The sequence below is a fragment of the Lampris incognitus genome, chromosome 1, assembly GCF_029633865.1.
Source record: "Lampris incognitus isolate fLamInc1 chromosome 1, fLamInc1.hap2, whole genome shotgun sequence".
NCBI classification, from domain to species: Eukaryota; Metazoa; Chordata; class Actinopteri; order Lampriformes; family Lampridae; genus Lampris; species Lampris incognitus.
Genome location: NC_079211.1, coordinates 23,111,271 through 23,134,313, shown reverse-complemented (window position 1 = coordinate 23,134,313; position 23,043 = coordinate 23,111,271). Strand labels below are relative to the sequence as shown.

Here is a 23,043-nt window from a genome sequence, read left to right as displayed (position 1 = left end):
GGGTACACAATAGAGCAACAGAGTGGTGAGAGAAGGCGCCCTTATTAGAAGACTTCCGTCGCACTAACCGTCGCGGTTTTCATGATATAAAATGAAAGTGGGCAAATGACTTTCATCCATTCTAAAGCAATAAAAAACCTGTAAGAAACTACAGATCAGCCACTGGAATTTTTTTATTGAAGCTATGTTAGGTTCGGGTTTAGAAGGATGAGGGTTGTTTTATTCCACTCTTAACTCATTTATTAAACAACTCATTCAGTTACATCCGTGTGGGTTCTTAGCGTGTCTTCGTCATCTAATCTAGTTCTCTCGGGTAAGGACTAACGGCTAGTTCCACCTAGTGGGCAGAACGTGTAACAACATCCAATCATCACAAACTACTGAGATGATTTTCAGCTGTGACTATGATCAATCCTACTCTTGAAATTATATTTTTATAGCAGAGGTTTAACATTGTAGTCTATGGCACCTCCGCGTCTAATCCCTCTCATGATATCAGTTAAACAAACATGGCGGCGAGGTGAATAAAGCCAATTATTTTTTAGTTCATCCAGTGTTTATCCAATTGTCCTGTGCTGAGATCTGTAGTGAATTACTATTTGCTGATTCGCGAAATACGATCAACGTCTCGTTTACTTTACACACTTATACCCGAATACAAAATGGGCCCGGTCGCCGCCCGAGCTAAATCAACTAATCAACTGTGTGCATGCGTGCAGCCATACAGAGCAGTGTTGGTCGAACAAGCCTGAGAGTGAGTGAAGATAGGGAGCGGCGATGGCGAGAACAAACCTTTGCCAAAGTTTTCTTTAAATTTATTGCCACAACCACGAGAAGTTCTTAATCATCGTGATAACTGTACGGCCAAAAAAAATTAAAATAAAAATAAATAAAAAAGGCTGCTAGGTCCAGCAGTTTGCGAGACAAGCCACGGACAGGCGCATGCAACCACACGCGAACAAAAGCGTACCACATGGCAGAGATACGTTTCCACAGATGATGTAGAGTTCACTCGCGCAGCTTTAACAAATTCAATAAAGCTTCGTTTCAATAGTATCAGTGCACCGCCTTCGATTCAATAAGAAAAATGTTTACACCAACCTGGAGTTGAAGTTTACCCTCAACTTGAGACTCATGACAACCTTCTCTCGCAAAATAAAAAAAAAATTCAGACAATCCTACCAGATTTGCAAAATACTCTAAGCGGATCGGCAACAAGATTGTCAGTAGCCGTGAATGCGGCGGCCATTGCATTTAGTTTGCTCACAACCCGCCAAAGGCTCAATCTCAAAATTGACGATGACACCTGGGATTGCACTGTTAAATCGCAGGGCCCTAGGGCGCTCATCACTACACAACAACTTTGATTGACCGATGATACGACCACTCAAAGCTGTAATCAGTTTGCAGATTCGGGCTTCAAGGAAAGGCTAGCAATACCACTAGCGCTGGTCCATGGAGCAGTGATGCCTTTAGATGAGATAGGAAATCCTAGCCCCACAAGAAACCAAGTAAATGAATGCAGACACATTTCAGGCACACTTCAATTGAACTATGAAAAACAAAATTATGATTTTGACAGGGCTAGCAGAGAAGGCCCTGATAGCCCACCACTGAGAATACCACACAGAGTATTCCAACTGCAAGGGCTGGCATTTGATCTTCCAGCAGGCTATTGTGGATGAAGAGGTCTCTTGGAATATTTTTATTGGATTAGCAGGGAGCCTGCATGATGCCAGAGTGCTGTGCTTGTCAGGGTTGTGGGGTCTAGTGGATATGGGTTTGCTACTCCCTGATGAAACAAAGAACATTTGTGGACATGATGTGGGGTACTATGTCCTTGATGACGCAGTCTATCTTTTAAAAATCTGGTTAATGAAACCTTTCACAGACAATGGATGACTATGACACCCCAGCAACTTGTGTTTGTTGATGGGGACATTTGATTGCATGTTAGAAATATGGCTAAGTCAAGAGAATTGTCCAAAAAGTTAAGAGAAGAGATCATTGCCTTGCACAAACAAGAAAAAGGATACAAAAAGATAGCAAACGCACTGAATGTTCCTAGAGATACAGTTGGAAGCATAGTTCGCAAGTTCAAAGTTAAAGGAACAGTGGCTACACTACCTGGACATGGCAGAAAGAGGAAGCTATCAACGGCTGCCACCAGATTCCTGAGGAGGCAGGTGGTCAAAAACCCTCGAGTGACTGCAAAAGACCTGCAGCAAGACTTGGTGGCAGCAGGCACTGAGGTTGCAGTTTGCACAGTAAGGCGCATACTAAACGCTGAAGGGCTCCATGCCTGAACTCCAAAACGTACACCATTACTGACCCAAAAGCACGAGAAAAGTCGGCTCAAATATGCTCAAAATCATATAAATAAGCCAAAGAGATTTTGGGATTCTGTTCTGTGGAGCGATGAAACAAAACTAGAACTTTTCAGGCCTATGGCTGAGTGGTATGTCTGGAGGAGGAAGAATGAAGCATACGCTGAAAAGAACACCCTGCCTACAGTGAAGCATGGCGGTAGCTCGGTGATGCTCTGGGGCTACTTTGCTCCCTCTGGCACTGGAAACCTGCAGCGTGTGGAGGGAAAGATGGATTCAATCAAGTATCAGGAAATCCTAAGAGAAAACGTCATGCCGTCTGTGAGGAAGCTGACGGTGGGCATCATTGGCCCTTCCAACAGGACAATGATCCCAAGCATACCTCAAAGTCCCCCAAGGCTTGGTTTCAGAAGAAGTCCTGAAAGATTCTAGAGTGGCCATCATAGTCGCCTGACTTGAAGCCCATAGAAAATCTCTGGTGGTATTTGAAGAAGGCGGTTGCAGCACGCAAAATAAAGAATATTAGTGAACTGGATGCCATTGCCCATGAGGAATGGGCTAAGATTCCTCAGGAACGTTGCCAGAAGCTGGTATCTGGCTATGCATCATGCTTGTAGCAGGTCCTAACAGCAAAAGGGTGCTCTACTAAGTACTAAAGATGCTTGTCACGAAGGGGTTGAATAATTTTGAGACTGCAGTAGTCATTAAAAGTGGCATTTTGTGTTGAATTTGGAGGAACCACTTGTAATATTAGTTGTGTTGAGCTATCTAAATTGTTCTTGTTTGATTTTTTTTTATTGCAAACAGCTGACAGTTTGTAAATTTTGCCAATAAACCCAATTTGCAGTGGGGGTTGAATAACTTTGATTACAACTGTGAGTTTGTGGAATGATCTAGATGAAGAACTCAAGGAAAGCACAAGTTTAAATCAATTCAAAAAGAGATACAAAAAATATTTTAAAGAGGTACAAGGATGAGGAGGTTTTGCTCCTCTCATGACCATGACACCCATGGTGGATGCTGTTATTGTTGTTTCTTGGAAATCATTGTTATTGTTTTCTTTGTTTTCATTTTTTATTGCTTTTATTATTATCATTTTATTGAGTCGTGAGATAGATATTGAGAATGACACTCTGATGTGTAAAAAACTAAGTTTATTATTTAGGTTAATTAACTGAGCATTAGAAAGGGGGCAGGAAATTATAAGTAGTAACTTCCTCCTTCTCCTTTTCGAACATACAATATTTGTTGGATTCTCTATTGCGAATTCTTTATCATTTGTTGTTTTTTGTTTTATTTACGCTTGGTCATTTTTTTTCTTTTATCTTGCATGTTCGAAATAAAGACATTTGAATTTGAATCAGGAAGATAGCCAAATATTAAATTCCAGAGTGTAATTTTCCTCTGGCGGCCTGTACACAGGTGTCTCCCCGCTTGCTGCCAAATGACTGCTGGGATAGTTTCCAGCATGCCGCAGCACAGAATAGAGATTCTACAGAAGTACCAATGAGCTGTTCTACATCATAAAAGACGTAAAGATGCAAGCACGTCCGCCATTGTTGTTTACCTGGAGCGGCCGGTGATCGCGTGCCGTCAGTAATTCAATTGCGCCAAGACGAAGATTGTCTCGTTTCAATCAATTGATTCAAATCTATGTTCATTTACCACAAATGCTTCGGAGAGCTAATCTGGCCTAATTGACAATAAAGAGTATTAAATATCACGCATCATTAGTGGCGAAATAGGCACCGTCTGTCCTGAAACATCAGCACAGAAGCGATCGCAACGGGATCTTACCATTTCTTCTTAGCCCCTTTGTTTACAAATATTATTATGGGCAAACTGGAGAAATATCACTCAAATCGAGAGAATATTTTGTACTGTGATGCAATGAAAAGACGCAAAATTCCCCGTCTGAACGCCACCGGACCTCACTCAGAGTGAGACTTGAACTGAACTGTTGACACTGAACTGAAAAGAAAGGGATACCCTGTTAAGTGTAACATTGCATTTGTTAAGGTTAAATTGTTAATGTTACTGACTGTGTATTGATGTTTTGAGTTGAACGGTGAATTTGAATGGTTTTTCCTGCAAGGTTTAATCTCTAAGGGTCAACTTACCCGAAAAAAGGATTTTTAGAGTGTGTAGATTTACCTGATTCACCTGAAAATAAAAAGAGTTAACTCAAAGGATAAAATAACAAACAAAATAGGTCTAGCTTGACAAAGTAGACTGTTATCCTAAAAAATATAGACCGGTCTCATCTTAATTGGAAAATATAAAATTGACTAATTAGGAACCTGAACCTAAACAACCTAAATGGAATTTAAAAAGGGATTCACACCAGGGATTTAAGTACATCTAAGTGTATGAATGTGTGACACATAGCTGTGAATGAATTTACACTATTTTGTCATTAAATTGACAGTTTTTTCATTTTGTTACCCCAGCCTCTGGTCTGCTTTTTTGTTGCTCAACCACTCCTTAAGAGCCTAGATCTGGTCCAGTGTGAGATAGTGACACAAGTGTTACATACATTTCGAGAGAATATTTTGTACTGTGATGCAATAAAAAAAAAAAAAAGTATGTTGTGGCGATACACAATTGAGGGTAGATTCACCAGGGGCTGCTGCTCCTTTAAGGCAGACGTTCAGAGTGCTGACGTAGGCACTGCTTAGAGTTTCCGGGGTGAGCCATTATCGGTGTTGTTTTGTGTGGCGAGTAAACAGGATTTACTCGACTCGATCTCTCTGTCTCCTCATTCCTGCACTCCCACAATGTAACACTTGTGTCGCTATCCCACACTGGGCCAGATCTACGCTCGTAAGGAGTGGTTGTACTGTGATGCAATAAAAAGATGCAAAATTCAACGATGGAATCGGACGATTCTACCCGTCCTCAGCTCGATGGTGTCTTTGTTGTTACTCCTGCAGTGGATGCCATGGCAGTAATTAGCCCCTTTACGAACAACAACAGCATTTTCGCAACTCATTATGACCGACAATCCATGAAAACAGTGTGAAAACATGCAAAATTCGCAATATTTTGATTTTAGCTCCAGTCGAACAGTAATGGCAGCGGTCCAGTGACGTCACGTTCCATCTTACACATCGTGAACATCATTGGTACTTCTGTATGATCTCTATTCTGTGTGCCGCAACCCTGAGAGCAGGATGAGCGGTTTGGATAATGGATGGATGGATGGATACCTACATTTCACATGCCATTACAACTCACTTTTTATATTCGAGGTTGGTCATGAAGCTTTTAACCCCCCGCATGTAAACCGAGTCCTTCATAGTTTTCTGAAAGGGAGAGAGATGTATTGTAAATTCTTTCCTACATTTGTATGATACAAAGTGTTAGCATACATTCATACAAACAGTTATTACAGCAATGATACATTTTGTTGCAACCTCATGAGAAGCAATATCAAACTACTTTGTGTTTATGAATAATTTAGAGTTGCTTTCACAGGGCTTTAAGCTGTGTGCTAGCAGCTGAGAGAGCTTCAACCAGTACTTCTCACTAGCAATTGTTTTTAGGTGCCAGCTGTCAGAGTTCAGCCCAATGCGTCTCCTGTATTCCTTCAGCTGATCTGTTCTCACCTTTCCTCTTCTCCTTTCAATTTCAATGTGGTCCTCCAAAATACTGCTCATTGAGTAGAACGCATCTTTGTAGTTGTCTTGGTAGAAATTTGCCATCTAAAAAAGGAAAAGAAACGGTGTTAAAAATAAAACTTTTAAAATTAACTGACGCACGCACATACTAGTTGTTATGTCTGGTAAGCTACTGGATAAGTTGCTATGAAAAGATAACCGAGCCCAGTGTCATCTGGAGGTAGGAGTCTATATCCAACATCAAGATGACAGGCAGAATACCAGGGAAGTTAGCCAGCTTTTCCGGCTACATATAAATAACAAGATGTTCAGTCAAAACATTAAGTTAAAACTTTCAGCATAAAAATGTGTGAAACTCTTCAACAGGGCTGGTCAATTATTTAATATTATTGTTTATATCTTTCAGTGGTAACCCAGTCACTGAGGATGCACAAGCCAGTGCATCGCTGTGCCAGTGCTGGTCCCAAGCCTAGATAAATGGGGAGGGTTGTGTCAGGGAGGGCATCTGGCGTAAAACCTTTGCCAAACCAAATATGCGGCTCATAAATCAGATTTCCATATCGGATCGATCAAGACCCGGATTATCAACAACTGCCACTGTTACTGTTGGCCAACAGGGTGCCGGTGGAAACCATACTACTAAGTGGGATAGTCAGAGATGAAGAAAACAGACAGGAGCAATAGGAGATGAGGCATCAGGCGAAGAGAGAGGTGGTGAAGGCAAAGGAAAAGGTGGATGGTGAGATAGATGTACGAGAGGTTGGACACCAAGGAAGGAGAAAAGGACTTGTACCGATGGCTAGACAGAGGGACCGTGCTGGGAAGGACGTGCAGCAAGTTAGGGTGATGAAGGATAGAGATGAAAATGTGCTGACTAGTGAGAAGAGTGTGTTGATAAGCTGGAAGGAGTACTTTGAGGGGCTGATGAATCAAGAAAATGAGAGTGAGAAGGTTGGATGATGTGAGGACAGTGAATAAGAAAGTGTGGTGGATTGGCACGGAGGAAGTGAAGGCAGCTATGAAGAGTGGAAAGGCGGTTGGTCCAGATGACATACATGTGCAGGTGTTTAGGTGAGATGTCAGTGGAGTTTTTAACTAGATTGTTTAACACAGTCTTGGAAAGTTTGTGAATTGGACACAGAAGGCTTGGAGGCTTCAGTGTGATCAAGACAGTGCAGAAGCCGATGACTGAATAAAATCCACCACGGGGTTGTTAAGTTGTTAGATATTAAAATTAAAAGTTAAAGGGAAAATTAAAACGTTAAAAGCAAGCAGAGCAACAGACAAACGAACTGTCAGCTGGGAATGGATAGGGCATAGTGACGTAATAACATCTCTCATGAAGAAGTGGTAAATAAATGGACTCACGTGCTCCGTGCAGTCCACTGGATCTGGGTGAGCTATGGACCAACGATAATCTAGAAAAAGAGACAACTTGATAATAAACAATGAAGTCTGTCATCACTCATGTTGTGATTACTGATCAAGACAGATAAACTGGCTCACAACTTAAGTTTGTTTATCTTATTTTTTGTTCCTTCATCTGTGGAATATGAAAAACAACCAACAGTCTCATTTTACCAATTATTAGGGTCCCCCCCAATCATGTTGTCAGTTATCTGGTTTGATTCATCTTTTCATGTTTAACATACATCACATTCCAATATTAATTTTTTCTTTTAATTAAAGTATAGATACATGAATCTTAAGTACTAAGTCATTTTTCTTAATCTTGCCTGAGATAAAAACATACAAAACAAATTTGTGATGTACCAATGTCACTTCTTCATACCCCATATCGACTTAAAAGTATGAATGTATTAAGTACTTTAATTTCCCTTGGGATCAAGAAAGTATCTATCTATTGGCCAAGTACCGATCCAATCCATTACTTTTGCTGAACAGTGCAGATTTAGACCATTAATTTGGGGTTGATGGCCAAAATAACTGATAAATGTTTTTTTATACCATTCAAGAAATACAGGCTTAAATAAGCCAGAAGTGCAGTAAATCAATCAATCCATTTTACTTTTGACATTTTACTCAAAGATTTAGGTAAAATCTCTGATATTGATACTCAATACCCAATACTCAATACCAGTATCTGTATATATGTATATAAATATATTTGTTAAAAGAAACACTCAATGGTAGGGAAAGTGCTCAAATGGATGAAAGTGCTCAAATGGATGGATGGAGATCAATTTTTGGTAGCCCAAAAATGGACACAAGAGAAGTCAATTTTTATTTTGTTTTGTTTACTAGTAATGTTATGAGAATCATTACATGACAGCGTATAATTTTCTCTAAAAAACAAATACAATTAAATAATACATTTATACATAGTCACTTTTACTACATCAGCTCATTGTTAATTTGTTTTGTTTATTAGTAACATTGAGTGTATCATTGTAAACTACTAATAAGACACGTTAGTCCCTAGCTAACAGGTCTGACCCTTTAGCCGAGCGGTTAGCGATGTCGCCTTGTGGTGCAGTACATCCCGTATCGAATCCCGCACCGGGCAAGAAAATAACCGGTTACATCATTTTCTCCAAAAAAACAAATAATAATCAAATTAAGTAATTTATACAGTCACATGCTAAATGAGCTCAGTACATTTTTTGTTTACATTTATACAGTTATTTATGCTATATCAGCTCAGTCAAACAGCTAAAATATGAAGACATTTTGGCTCCTCTGCCAATGGCGGGTAATCTGAAAAAAATTACCGGCCAAAAAACTGCATAAACTATGGGAATTAAGCATACAGTCCACTTTAGAGTTGGCTAGCAATGTTAGCCTTGCTCACAATCATTTAACATGGTAGCTAGCTAATATTAACTTACGGTTAGAAAAATGGCAAACGGCAATCCAAGCATTCGTATCTGCAACGACGAACAGCGCGGATGGAGCCTCTTAGTTCTACAAGTATGGCAGTGATTAAGTAATTTTATCATGCTATAGCAAATATATCGATTATTTAGGTTCACTTGGGTGATATTCTTACCATTCTCTTACGTCTGTGAAGTGTGAATGTCTCGAGAAGCTGCTCGATGCAGAGCCTGGCGGTGACAGATCTCAACGTCAGAGGCGGGTCCAACCAACTGATTGGCTCATTTGGCTGAAACCATACTACTCAAAGGCTGCGATTCGCTCATACAGTGGCTTGCAAAAGTATTCATACCCCTTGAACTTTTCCACATTTTGTCACGTTTCGACCACAAACATAAATATATTTTATTGGAATTTTATGTGAAAGACCAACACAAAGTGGCACACAATTGTGAAGTGCAAAGAAAATTATACATGATTTGAAATTTTTTTTACAAATAAAAAACTGAAAAGTGCGGTGTGCAAAAGTATTCAGCCCCCTGAGTCAATACTTTGTGGAACCGCCTTTTGCTGCAATTACAGCTGCAAGTCTTTTGGGGTATGTCTCTACCAGCTTTGCATATCTAGAGACTGACATTTTTGCCCATTCTTCTTTGCAATACAGCTCAAGCTCAGTCAGATTAGATTAGATGGAGAGCGTTTGTGAACGGCAGTTTTCAGATCTTGCCACAGATTCTCAGTTGGATTTAGGTCTGGACTTTGACTGGGCCATTCTAACACATGAATATGTTTTGTTTTAAACCTTTCCATTGTAGCCCTGTTTTATGTTTAGGGTCGTTGTCCTGCTGGAAGGTGAACCTCCGCCCCAGTCTCAAGTCTTTTGCAGACTCCAACAGGTTTCCTTCCAAGATTGCCCTGTATTTGGCTCCATCCATCTTCCCATCAACCCTGACCATCTTCCCTGTCCCTGCTGAAGAGAAGCACCCCCAGAGCATGATGCTACCACCACCATGTTTGACAGTGGGGATGGTGTGTTCAGAGTGATGTGCAGTGTTAGTTTTCCGCCACACGTAGCGTTTTGCATTTACGCCAAAAAGTTGAATTTTGGTCTCATCTGACCAGAGCACCTTCTTCCACATGTTTGCTGTGTCCCCCACATGGCTTCTGGCAAACTGCAAACGGGACTTCTTATGGTTTTCTTTTAACAATGGCTTCCTTCTTGCCACTCTTCCATAAAGGCCAGATTTGTGCAGTGCACGACCAATAGTTGTCCTCTGGACAGATTCCCCGACCTGAACTGTGGATCCCTGCAGTTCGTCCAGAGTCACCATGGGCCTCTTGGCTGCATCTCTGATCAGTGCTCTCCTTGTTCGGCCTGTAGGTTTAGGTGGACGGCCGTGTCTTGGTAGGTTTGCAGTTGTGCCATACTCTTTCCATTTCCGGATGATGGATTGAACAGTGCTCCGTGAGATGTTCAAAGCTTGGGAAATCTTTTTATAGCCAAACCCTGCTTTAAACTTCTCCACAACTTTATCCCTGACCTGTCTGGTGTGTTCCTTGGACTTCATGATGCTGTTTGCTCCCCAATATTCTCTTAACAACCCTCTGAGGCCGTCACAGAACATCTGTATTTGTACGGAGATTAGATTACACACAGGTTGACTCTATTTAGTCATTAGGTCAACATTCGATCATTCAGCAATCATCAGGCAACTTCTGAAGGCTATGGGTTGCACTCAGAGAAAAGGGGGCTGAATACTTTTGCACACCGCACTTTTCAGTTTTTTATTTGTAAAACATTTTTTAAATCATGTATAATTTTCTTTGTACTTCACAATTGTGTGCCACTATGTGTTGGTCTTTTACATAAAATTCCAATAAAATATATTTATGTTTGTGGTCATAACGTGACAAAATGTGGAAAAGTTCAAGGGGTATGAATACTTTTGCAAGCCACTGTAGTTACATCTGTTCCACGCGCTACTCAGTTTAACCCTGTGTGACCTGGGAGAGGTATGGAAAGCTAAAAAAGACAGTAGGTTACGGGCTTGTTAAGCAGTTAAAAAGAGGGTATACGCAAATATTGATCCTTAGAACTCAGTATACGCAAACAGCCCCGGGAAAAAGGTAAGTATACGGCGTATACGTGCGTATGGCCCCGACTACACCACTGATATGCGTCACGGTGGTGCAGTGGTTAGCACAGTTGCCTCACAGCAAGAAAGTCCTGGGTTTGAGCACCGGGGTAGTCCAACCTTGGGGATTGTCCCAGGTCTTCCTCTGTGTGGAGTTTGCATGTTCTCCCCGTGTCCGCTTGGGTTTCCTCTGGGGGCTCCGGTTTCCTCCCACAATCCAAAGACATGTAGGTCAGGTAAATCGGCCATACTAAATTGTCCCTAGGTATGAATGTGTATGTGTGGGTGTGTGTATGTCGGCCCTGTGTGATGGCCTGGCGGCCAGTCTAGGGTGTCTCCCCGCCTGCCGCCCAATGACTGCAGCTGGGATAGGCTCCAGCATCCCTGCGACCCTGAGAGCAGGATAGACGGTTCGGATAATGGATGGATATTAAATATATACACTCACTGGCCACTTTATTAGGTACACCTTGCTAGTACCGGGTTGGACCCCATTTTGCCTTCAGAACTGCCTTAATCCTTTGTGGCATAGATTCAACAAGGTACTGGAAACATTCCTCAGAGAGTTTGGTCCGTATTGACATGATAGCATCACGCAGTTGCTGCAGATTTGTCGGCTGCACATCCATGATGCGAATCTCCCGGTCCACCACATCCCAAGGGTGCTCTATTGGATTAAGATCTAGTGACTGTGGAGGCCATTTGAGTACAGTGAACTCATTGTCATGTTCAAGAAACCAGTCTGAGATGATTCGAGCTTTATGACATGGCGCGTTATCCTGCTGGAAGTAGCCATTAGAAGATGGGAACACTGTGGTCATAAAGGGATGGACATGGTCAGCAACAATACTCAGGTAGGCTGTGGCTTTGACACGATGCTCAATTGGTGCTAAGGGGCCCAAAGTGTGCCAAGAAAATATCCCCCACACCATTACACCACCACCACCAGCCTGAACCATTGATACAAGGCAGGATGGATCCATGCTTTCATGTTGTTGACGCCAAATTCTGACCCTACCATCCGAATGTCGCAGCAGAAATCGAGACTCATCAGACCAGGCAACGTTTTTCCAATCTTCCATTGTCCAATTTTGGTGAGCCTGTGCGAATTGTAGCCTCAGTTTCCTGTTCTTAGCTGACAGGAGTGGCACCCGGTGTGGTCTTCTGCTGCTGTAGCCCATCTGCCTCAAGGTTCGACGTGTTGTGCGTTCAGAGATGCTCTTCTGCATACCTCGGTTGTAATGAGTGGTTATTTGAGTTATTGTTGCCTTTCTATCAGCTCGAACCAGTCTGGCCATTCTCCTCTGACCTCTGGCATCAACAAGGCATTTTCGCCCACAGAACTGCCGCTCACTGGATATTTTCTCTTTTTCGGACCATTCTCTGTAAACCCTAGAGATGGTTGTGCGTGAAAATCCCAGTAGATCAGCAGTTTCTGAAATACTCAGACCAGCCCGTCTGGCACCAACAACCATGCCACGTTCAAAGTCACTTAAATCACCTTTCTTCCCCATTCTGATGCTCGGTTTGAACTGCAGCAGATCGTCTTGACCATGTCTACATGCCTAAATGCATTGAGTTGCTGCCATGTGATTGGCTGATTAGAAATTTGCGTTAACGAGCAGTTGGACAGGTGTGCCTAATAAAGTGGCCGGTGAGTGTATATATGTATATGTATATATATATATATATATATATATATATATATATATATACACACACACACACACACACACACACACACACACACTGTATGATTTCAAAAATTCAGTATGGGAGAACGTAATTATCAGGCAGTTATTCTCCTGCACTTTACATGACTTTTGCAACATACAATTTACTCATGAAACTGACATATGAAACCAATGCACTGCTCACTTTGTAAATCTCAAAAAGCCAACAGCACCACCAACCAGGTGCTGTGGGAAATCACTTTTTTATTGATATTTTTATTGATATTTTTTTCAACAATTATTTTTCTTCCATTTCCCTTGGCAGTTACAACAGTGGGGGGGGGGGGACAATGAATGAAAACCTGGAACTGAAACATTTGCTCTTGACAACACGAAGTTACTAAGATTGCCCAACATAGACAAGAGCAGAGGATACTCAAGAGCCAGTACAGGAAGGCAAGTGAGGAAAAGAGGGAAGCCTTGTCATAACTTCGAGGCATGATAAGGGAAAGGCTAATCACCCTTCGGTGCGCTGAGTGGCACAGGAAGGGGGCAAGGGAAAAGCCCGCAAGCGCAGTGCCTTTATTGCAATTCCATTTGGATTTACGAAAAAGCTGCTGGGGCAGAAACACAGTGGTCACCTGTCATGCCCTGAGGGAGAGATCAACTTCCACATCAGCAACACCAAAATTACAGCATGAGGGAGCAAGACATTGGGGAGAAATCCCACAGTAAACAGGCCCTGGTTAAGTGTGGTTATCCCAACTGGGTGTTTGTCAAAGTCAGAAAGATGCCCAAAAGTGCACCTGCTGATCGAAAAGACGAGAAGGACAACAGCTACCTAAGCATAAACCTGTGGTGATTCCGTATGTGGCCAGAGTGTCAGAACAGTTGAGATGTATAATTTCCAAACACCAAATCTCAGTTGCTTTCAAACCCCAAAATACACTGTGCCAGAATTTGGTCCACCCCAAGGACTAAGTCGCCCGGCACAAACAGAAAAATATAGTGTACGCTCTTAAACTGATTAGCCACAGCATGACGATATGGGAAAGAGTAGTGGAAGCTAGGTTATGAGCTGACGATTTGCGAGCAGCAGTATGGTTTCATGCCACGAAAGAGCACTACAGATGCGATGTTTGCTTTGAGAATGTTGATGGAGATATATAGAGAAGGTCAGAAGGAGTGACATTGTGTCTTCGGGGATTTAGAGAAAGCATATGATAGGGTGCCGAGAGAGGTGTGGTATTGTATGAGGAAGTCAGCAGTGGCAGAGAAGTATGTAGGAGTGGTGCAGGATATGTATGAGGGAAGTGTGACAATGGTGAGGTGTGTAGTTGGAATGACAGATGGCTTCAAGGTGGAGGAGAGATTACATCAAGGATCGGCTCTGAGCCCTTTCTTGTTTGCAATGGTGATGGACAGGTTGATGAATGAGATCAGGCAGGAGTCTCCGTGGACTATGATGCTCACGGATGACATTGTGATCTGTAGCGAGAGTAGGGTGCAGGTTGAGGAGAGCCTGGAGAGGTGGAGGTATGCACTGGAGAGAAAGGGAATGAAAATCAGTAGGAGCAAGACGGGCTACATATGTGTGAATGAGAGGGAGGTCAGCGGAACGGTGAGGATGCAAGGAGTAGAGGTGACGAAGGTGTATGAATTTAAATACTTGGGGTCAACTGTTCAAAGTAACGGGGAGTGCAGAAGAGAGGTGAAGAAGAGAGTACAGGCAGGGTGGAGTGAGTGGAGAAGAGTATCAAGAGTGATTTGCGACAGAAGGGTACCAGCAAGAGTTAAAGGGAAGGTTTACAAGATGGTTGTGAGACCAGAGGGACAGCTCAGGTTGGACGGTTTAGACACAAAGCCACAGAGGCAAGACTGAGGTGGTTTGGACATGTGCACTGGAAAAAAGCTGGGTAATTGGGGGAAGATGCTGAATATGGAGCCGCCAGGGAAGAGGAAAAGAGGAAGGCCAAAGAGGACGTTTATGGATGTGGTGAGGGAGGATATGTAGGTGGCTGGCGTGACAGAGGAAAATGCAGAAGACAGGAAGAGATGGAAATGAATGATACACTGTGGCGACTCCTAACAAGACAAGCCAGAAGTAATAGTAGTAGTGTACGCTGTTAAGTCCTGGGAGGATTGCCGGGACTTTTACATCGGGGAAACCAAACAGACGCTGGCGAAGAGGATGGTACAGCACTGAAGAGCTACTTCATCAGGCCAGGACTCCGCAGTCTACACCCATCTACAGGCCAGTGGTCAGTCTTTCAAGGATGAGGATGTGCACACCCTTGATAGGGAGGAACACTGGTTTGAACAGGGAGTCAAAGAGGCCATCTATGTGAAGAGGGAATGACTTTCCCTGAACTGAGGGGGGCTAATAGTACATCTGTCACCATCTTACAATGCTGTATTTCCAACTATTCCCCTAATCCTCTGTGAAAAGTACACATGGCCCTTATAACTTTAGTTAATTGTCACAGCAATTTGCATATGAAACCGATTGTTGGTTTTGGTCGTTATGCAACTGTACTGTGTATAAGGGTAGGGATACCTGCAGTCCGTTGAGACTGAAAAAGTCACTTAGATGAGTAATGAAACATTTCGCCCAATAAAAGTCATGTCCAGATAAACAGATTCAACTTTCTGTGATTTTGCTAAATACTGATTATATATTATGATTATTCATCAATTCGCAGGAAGAGAATTATTTCACTGGTCATTTTAAAATCAACAGAAAACTGCCTTCAAGTTCATAATGTATTTTATAAGCCTATAAATAAATGAACATTTGAATGCACAAATCTTAAAGTCAAAACAGAGCAAGATAAATCCAGAGGGAATAATTGCCCCCAGTCACGATCAATTAATTGCAGAAGCCAATCTGGAAAATGCGATTAATATACGATTAAGTTGTGCAGCCCTAATACTGCCTTTGTTATCTTATAAGACCTTCTTCAGTGAATCAAATGATACTCCAGTCAGACAGCTGTGGAGAACAACCAAGACCAATGGCATTGAGCACCAAGGGAAAACAATTATCCACCTACCTGCTCCAGGATACAGAAGGGGGTTTACTACAGGTTCACTCGGGAGCCATGTTCCTCCTTTAACTTGATGTCTGGATGTAAATGTCCAGTCACCAAGACTGCTGGAGCTCTGAAAATGTATCATCACACCATCAGTTGACCGTGAATATAGACAGTGGTGGCATGGTCCGGCTCATCGACCCTGACCCTCCACCAAGTTACATGAGACATTTTACCACAGGAATCATTGAAGTATAAAAAAAGAAAAATCGCAAGTAAATAGTTTGACTGATTGCATTGCATTTAGTTTGGCCTGAAGAGACTAATGCTTTAAAAAAAAATGTTTTTTTGAAATCACCTCTTGAGTTGGCATAAAAAAAAACAACTCTCAACCAGTTTAGATTACGTGATCCTGAACTTTAGTCAATAAAACTTTATTCATTCTACACTAGGTGGAAAGCCCTTGACACAAGGTGGTCAAACACTAAGTTAATTATCATACTGACAAACACTGATAAACAGGCAGACAACTACACCGACATCATTTCTTTCGTAAGTAAAATGACATTTAACCGCCACCATGCTGGCTGACAGCCATATCTCCTTGTTCTGTTATCAAAACTGACAAAGTAAATAGAGTAGAATAGAAGCAATTTATTTTTCCAGGGGGAACTTCATATATAGTAGATAGACAAAATATACTAACAAAGTATATTAATATACTGAGAATATACTTTTATTAAAATGCAATTCTAATATACTATACTAGTGCAATACTAATATAGAATGAATTACACAACTATAATAACATATTTATACTTACAGATAACACAAATACTTACTATGTTAATAATATTAACAATAATCAGAATGAGGTTTATTGGCCATGTATGTTTACAAACACATCGAATTTGACTACGTTTTCATGGCTCTGACAGTGTACTTAACATAGAATAACACAGCAACACAACAACTTTCAGATATATGCACAAGGATTGACTATATACAGGCAAAATAAGAGGCAATAAAGTGCAATGGTGCAGAGTATATATCGGAGATACTGAAATAAATGTTAGCCTGTTACTTAAATACATGGCTGAGGTAGATGGACATGACAGAGCGCAACAATATATGTAATATGTACAGTATATACAAAATGGTTGGATCTATTTGACAATGTTAAGTGTTCATTTGAATGACAGCCTGCAGAAAGAAACTGTTTTTGTATCTGGCTGTTTTGGTGTACAGGGCGGCATGGTGACACAGTGGTTAGCGCGGTCGCTTCACAACAAGAAGGTCCTGGGTTCGAGCACCAAGGTAGTCCAACCTTGGGGGGTTCGTCCCAGGTCGTCCTCTGTGTGGAGTTTGCATGTTCTTCCCGCGTCTGCATGGGTTTCCTCCCACAGTCCAAAGACATGTAAAGTCGGGTGAATCGGCCGTACTAAATTGCCCCTTGGTATGGATGTGTGTGTGTGTGTGTGTGTCGGCTCTGTGTGATGGCCTGGCAGCCTGTCCAGGGTGTCTTCCCGCCTGCCGCCCAAATGACTGCTGGGATAGGCTCCAGCATCCCCATGACCCTGAAAGCAGGATAAGTGGGTTCGGATAATGGATGGACGGATGTTTTGGTGTACAGTGCTCTGTAGCGCCTAGCAGAGGTGAGGAGTTGGAACAGGTTGTGATCAGCGTGTGATGGGTCTACAGTGATGTTGCCTGCCCGTTTCGACTCATGAAATGTCTAAGTCCTGAATGGAGGGCAAGTTGACACCAATGATTTTCTCTGCAGCCTTAACTGTCCGTTGTAGTCTGTCCCTGTCCTGTTTGGTGGCGGATCCAAACCAGACAGTGATGGATGTGCAGAGAACAGGCTGGATTATGCAGTGTAGAACTGAATCAGCAGTTCCTGGGGCAAATTGAACTTCTTGAGCTGGCGGAGAAAGTACATCCTCTGTTGGGCCTTTGTTTTGTTTTTTTTAATTTCCCCTTTTTTTCTCCCCAATTGTATCTGGCCAATTACCCCACCCTTCCAAGCCCTCCCGGTCACTGCTTCACCCCTCTGCCGATCCAGGGAGGGTTGCAGACTACCACATGCTTCCTTCGATACATGTGGTGTCACCAGCCCCTTCTTTTCACCTGAGAGTGATAAGTTTCACCAGGGGGACGTACCGCGTGGGAAGCTCACGCTATCCCCCCCCCCCCCCCCCCGTTACCTTTCCCCCTTGAACAGGCACCCCAACCGACCAGAGGAGGCACTAGTGCAGTGACCAGGACACATACCCACATCTGGCTTCCTACCCGCAGACACGGCCAATTGTGTCTGTAGGGATGCCTGACCAAACCGGAGGTAACACGGGGAGTCAAACTGGCGATCCCTGTGTTGGTAGGCAATGGAATAGACTGCTACACTACCTGGACGCCCTCTACTGGGCCTTTTTGATCACTGTGTCTATGTTGGATGCACCTTAGGTGCTGGGAGACTGTGGAACCCAGAAATCTGTAGGTTTTCACCACAGACACTAGGCCTGTCAGATAGCATTTGAAATTCGAATGTACATTCGAATTATGGTAATAATATTCGAATTTGAATATGAAAATATGAAATTCGATTTTTTGTAATATATTTTTTTAATATATTTTTCCCCCTTATTAATATTATTATTATTAATGCACACACGTTTAAATGGAAATAAATGATGGTTTCGTGAAACGTATTTTATGAAAATAAGCATAGCCTACATCCGTAGTAAAACCGGAAATTAAAAAGCTCTTGTCAGTTCCCACGCCGAGCGGGCGGGCTCATAGAACACAGGAAATGGCGGAATCCGAGAAGAACGTTGGCTGTGACCCAAGCGCTAGCACTAGCACTAGCACATCTCCTGCGAGAGTCATTCATACTCCACAACATCTGAGAAGTTACGTATGGAAATTCTTTGGGTTTTGGGCTGTTAATGGGAAAATCGAAGAGAGAACCCGTGACAAAGTTGTTTGCAAAATATGCAAGACAGAACTGTCCTACCGCACCACCACTACCAACCTGAGCAATCATCTCGATGCTAAACATCCCGAAAAGCTAGCAGACGATTCCGTAACGTTTACCGGAAAATATCCACACCTCGGGAAGATCGCTCAGAGATACCTCGCCGTGCCAGGGACATCCGTGCGCTCTGAGCGTGTCTTTTCTGATGCGGGAAACATAGTCACCAAAAAAAGGAGCGCTCTCGAGTCTGAACACGTGGACGCTTTGGTTTTTCTCGCAAACCACTATTAGCACAACTTCTTATACTACTACAGTGAGTAGGACTCTTGATTTTATTTTTTTAAGCCCCGTGGGTCATGGATAATTTACTATGCCTATGTTACTTACGGTAAATTCGTTAACACCATCTGGCCTTTTCCTAGTCAGATTTATTTTACTTGTATGTTACTTAGAGTAGGCCCTAGTTAACATCATCTGGCCTTTTCCTAGTCAGATTTATTTTATGTTTAGGGGTGCTCAACAACAGTTTTTGGACTAATATGTGCGGACAATGTGCTGGAGTTGTATGTTGTCATAAATATGCTGTTAATAAAAACACGGGCTGCAATAGACTTACTCTCTCTGTATTGATTTTTGGGGGTGATATGCAAATTCAAGGTATTCGAATGCCATTCGAACCTCAGTGTGTAATATTCGTTATTCGTTCGAAGCCTATTTTTGGCATTCGTTCACAGCTCTAACAGACACTGTGCTGTTGAGTATGGCAAGGGGAGGCAGTGTTAGGGGGGGGGGGGCTCCTCCTGAAGTCTACTATAATCTCCACAGTTTCGAGCATGTTCAGCTCCAGATTGTTACGGCTGCACCATAGGGCCAGCTGTTCAACCTCCCGTCTGTATGCACATTCGTCACCATCCTTAAACTGACTCATTTACTGTACTTAAAACATTAATATTGAACATGCAAACCATTTTTTTCAGCCAGTCTTCAAAAATCTTCACTACACTTTCAACCAGCTAGCTGGACCAGAAATGTTGGCCAATTTCAAATGCCAACAGCACACCACCGAAGAGAGATACACAGACAAAATGATAACACATTGAAAAGTTAAGTATCGTAAGGTAATTTCCACTATAGCTTGAATTTGTTGGTCAATCATTTGTTTTTTTTGGCTACATTCCAAATAAAACTTGTAAGTAGCTTTTTCTGCGTTGACAACACAGCCAAAACGCTGGTCACGCTTATTTCAAATGCATTTACAGGCCACAGTGTATGAGTGGAGACAAAATGAAAATAGCTTTTGAGAGCCAAGAGATTACAGATTTGAATAGAACAAGTTTGTATTGTTAAGGTTTTTAAATTCATCAGCAAATCATGAAGCGGGCTTGTTTGGAACGTTCACAAGCCCACTTCTTGATTTGGTGATACATTTACACATAATTTGACAAATTAAACAATAAAAACATTAGACATTGGTATAAATGAACGACTGACATTTCAAATGAGAGATTAGACTTTCATTTTAACTCAAGTGTTCTCAATTAAATTGGGGCAGCATATATTAATGTCTGGAAAGCGGATTTGGTGGGTTTAATAGGGGCGTTCGCCCCAGGTGGCTTTACCTGGTTAGACGCTGCGTTCACCCCCAAAATGCGCTCGTACGAACCGCATTTCCCGACGTTGTGCTTCAAAACCCCTCTAGGTGGTCCGGCGTTGAAATGAGACGGGAAAAGTTGACTTGGGAATTTGTAAGCCATTGGTTTTAAATCTGCGGTTATTTTGGTTTGATCGCCATCCAAATAAGCATGAACATGTCCAGATTCAGTCCATCTTACGTCGAAACACAGTAGAGAAACACATACTGGCGTTAAATGAAGATATGTTTTATCCAACGATATTACGACGACACTACACTATGACTAGAACTGAAAATGGTTCTTTGAAACACGAAAACATACAGCGCATACAACGCCGGCGGCACTCCAGCGACATGTGCTTGCACCCGGAAGAGCATGTGTGAACAAGGAAGATAAACGTTTTTTTTTCAACACAAGAAAGACGAAGAAGAAGAAGTAGTAGTAGAAGAAGAAGAAGAAGAAGAAGAAGAAGAAGAAGAAGAAGTAGAAGAAGAAGAAGAAGAAGAAGAAGAAGTAAAAGTAGAAGAAGAAGTAGAAGACGACGACGAAGCTGCTGCTGCTGGCTGCTGCTGCTGCTGGCTGCTGCTGGCTGCTGCTGGCTGCTGCTGGCTGCTGCTGGCTGCTGCTGGCTGCTGCTGGCTGCTGCTGGCTGCTGCTGGCTGCTGCTGCTGCTTACTTTCTTTGAGGAGTAATATCAAGCTGATATTTCTGCTGCTCCACTAACTGATCACAGTGTTATCTATCTTTATGTTAAACCTAAAACCAGAAGAACTCATTCAAACAAGTATTGCAAGTTTAACTCCAGTCTAATTAAAACAACGATTACTGCCATAACATTAAATCACTGATTATAGATTATGAACGGAAGAACTAACAACGCCTGTCAAGAAATGTGAGTTTCTAAAATATAAAGTACGCCAATTCACCATTTCATTCATTAAAAAAAAAAGATCTCGAAAGAAAAGAACTAGACATAGCCAACAGTTAAATATTGTAACGTGCATGGATAAGTAGACACGTTGGTCCTTGACTAACGGGTCGGATCCTTTAGTCGACTGGTTAACGTTGTCGCTTGCGGAGTGGGAGACGTCGGTTCGCGCCCCGGCTGTGGCGACGGTTCCCGGATTCGGGGGCGGCGGGCAACCACCTCAGGAACCGGGACGCAAACCCGTATCTCCCGCACCACGAGAGACATCGCTAACTGCTCGACTAAAGGCTCGACTAAAGCACAAGAGGCCTTTAGTAGATCTAGAGCTAAATGGATGGGGGGGGGGGGGTGAGCATATTTTTTGCGGTTTTGAAAAAAGGAAGACGGAAAAAATATCAGATCCTTAATAGTTGATCATATAGAAATCATAGATGGAAAATTAATCTCAGAAATCCCTAAATTTCATAGCCAACTTTACAGTTCTAAATTTTCTAACGAGGACTGTTACACATTCTTAAAGGATATCGCAAAATATATTCCCAAAGTTGAAGATAGCTTCAAACGAATGTGTGATAATCAAATCACAATTGCTGAACTTGATGCAGTAATTGGTCGCCTGTCTCTTAACAAAGCCCCTGGCTTGGACGGCCTAACAGGAGACGTTTACAGACATTTCTGACAAAATATAGGAGAGTTTTTTTTTTTTGTGGAAATATTTGAATCCTGTATACTCCCACCCACAATGAGACAAGGAATTATCATCTCAATTTAAGCCTGGCAAAGACCCCAGATTTATAGAAAACAGAAGGCATATTACTCTTAGAAATTCAGACTATAAACTGCTAACTTACATTTTCACTACTCGTCTTCAAACAGGGGTTTCAAATCTTATTGCAGAAACACAATCAGGTGATTGAAGTGAAAGCATTTCACTCTGAGCGGAGCCGAATTAACTGTACCGAATGGGTGTCACACAAAAGAGAAAACTAACTTTATTATTAAAATGAACATAAACAACGAACATGTCTATTGTTAGCACTCACAGCTGTCAAGCTAGCCTGTTATTATTTAAAATTTTGTCGAAAACTGACTGCTACAGTATCTTGACCGGTTTATGTCTAACGTTAGCTAATTAGCTAATGTTATCCGCCTAGCTAGCTCTACCAAGATATTGTAGCGAATTCGGGGGACAACGCAATCACAGGAACTCAGGGCGCATGCGCTTCCGATGGCCTTACGGTCGCTCCATCCCACTCCTGACACCAATGTAGCGAATTCGGGGGACAACGCAATCACAGGAACTGCCGCGGCCGGTACGCGAACCCGTATCGCCCGTACGGAAGGAGACATCGCTAACCGCTCGACTAAAGGGTCAGACCCGCCAGCCAGCGACCAGCGTGTCTAATTATCCATGCACGTTACAATATGTATACCTGTGGCGATTTTATCTTATTCTATCTGTGACACACTGACATAATGCTTTTGGACTACAACTCATAACATCGTATCAATTACGTTGTTTTGTAGAGTTTCGATGAGAGCATTATCTTTTTGGGAAATACTGGTTCGTGTCCCGGCTGCGGCGGCTCCCGAGCTGCCCCTCAGTTCGCTACATTGGTGTCAGAAGTGGGATGGTGAGATCGTGAAGGACCATGAGGCCATCGGAAGCGTTTCTCGAAGGAAGGGGGTAGTGTAACGTACATGAATAAGTAGACCTGATGGCCGTTGTCGCATCCTTTAGTCGACTGGTTAACGTGGCCGCTTGCGGTGCGGAAGATACGAGTTCGCGTCCCGGCTGTGGCGGTTCCCAGACATTATCGGTGCGTCCGATGAAGAGGACGTGTCCGTCGTCGGACATAACAAACGCGCGTCACTGAGGGTTTGA

The 23,043-nt window shown here is 42.5% G+C and overlaps 1 protein-coding gene across 2 annotated transcripts in view; it reads right to left on the bottom strand.

Moving 5' to 3' along the window:
- The window catches only part of taf1c (TATA-box binding protein associated factor, RNA polymerase I subunit C), a 65,717-nt gene extending 45,134 nt beyond the window's left edge, over positions 1-20,583 (bottom strand). Inside the window, exons 1-6 of one of the 2 annotated variants that reach the window (XM_056290990.1) lie at positions 20,552-20,561; positions 20,216-20,423; positions 15,644-15,752; positions 7,316-7,365; positions 5,936-6,031; positions 5,565-5,632 (exon numbers count right to left, since the gene is read on the bottom strand). In XM_056290990.1, the coding sequence (XP_056146965.1) occupies positions 5,565-5,632; positions 5,936-6,031; positions 7,316-7,365; positions 15,644-15,752; positions 20,216-20,350 (458 nt within the window). In that variant the 5' untranslated portion in view covers positions 20,351-20,423; positions 20,552-20,561. Of the gene's footprint in view, positions 1-5,564; positions 5,633-5,935; positions 6,032-7,315; positions 7,366-15,643; positions 15,753-20,215 lie in introns of both variants that reach the window. The other variant, XM_056290981.1, reaches the window with a different exon arrangement.
- Positions 20,584-23,043: the final 2,460 nt, after the last annotated feature.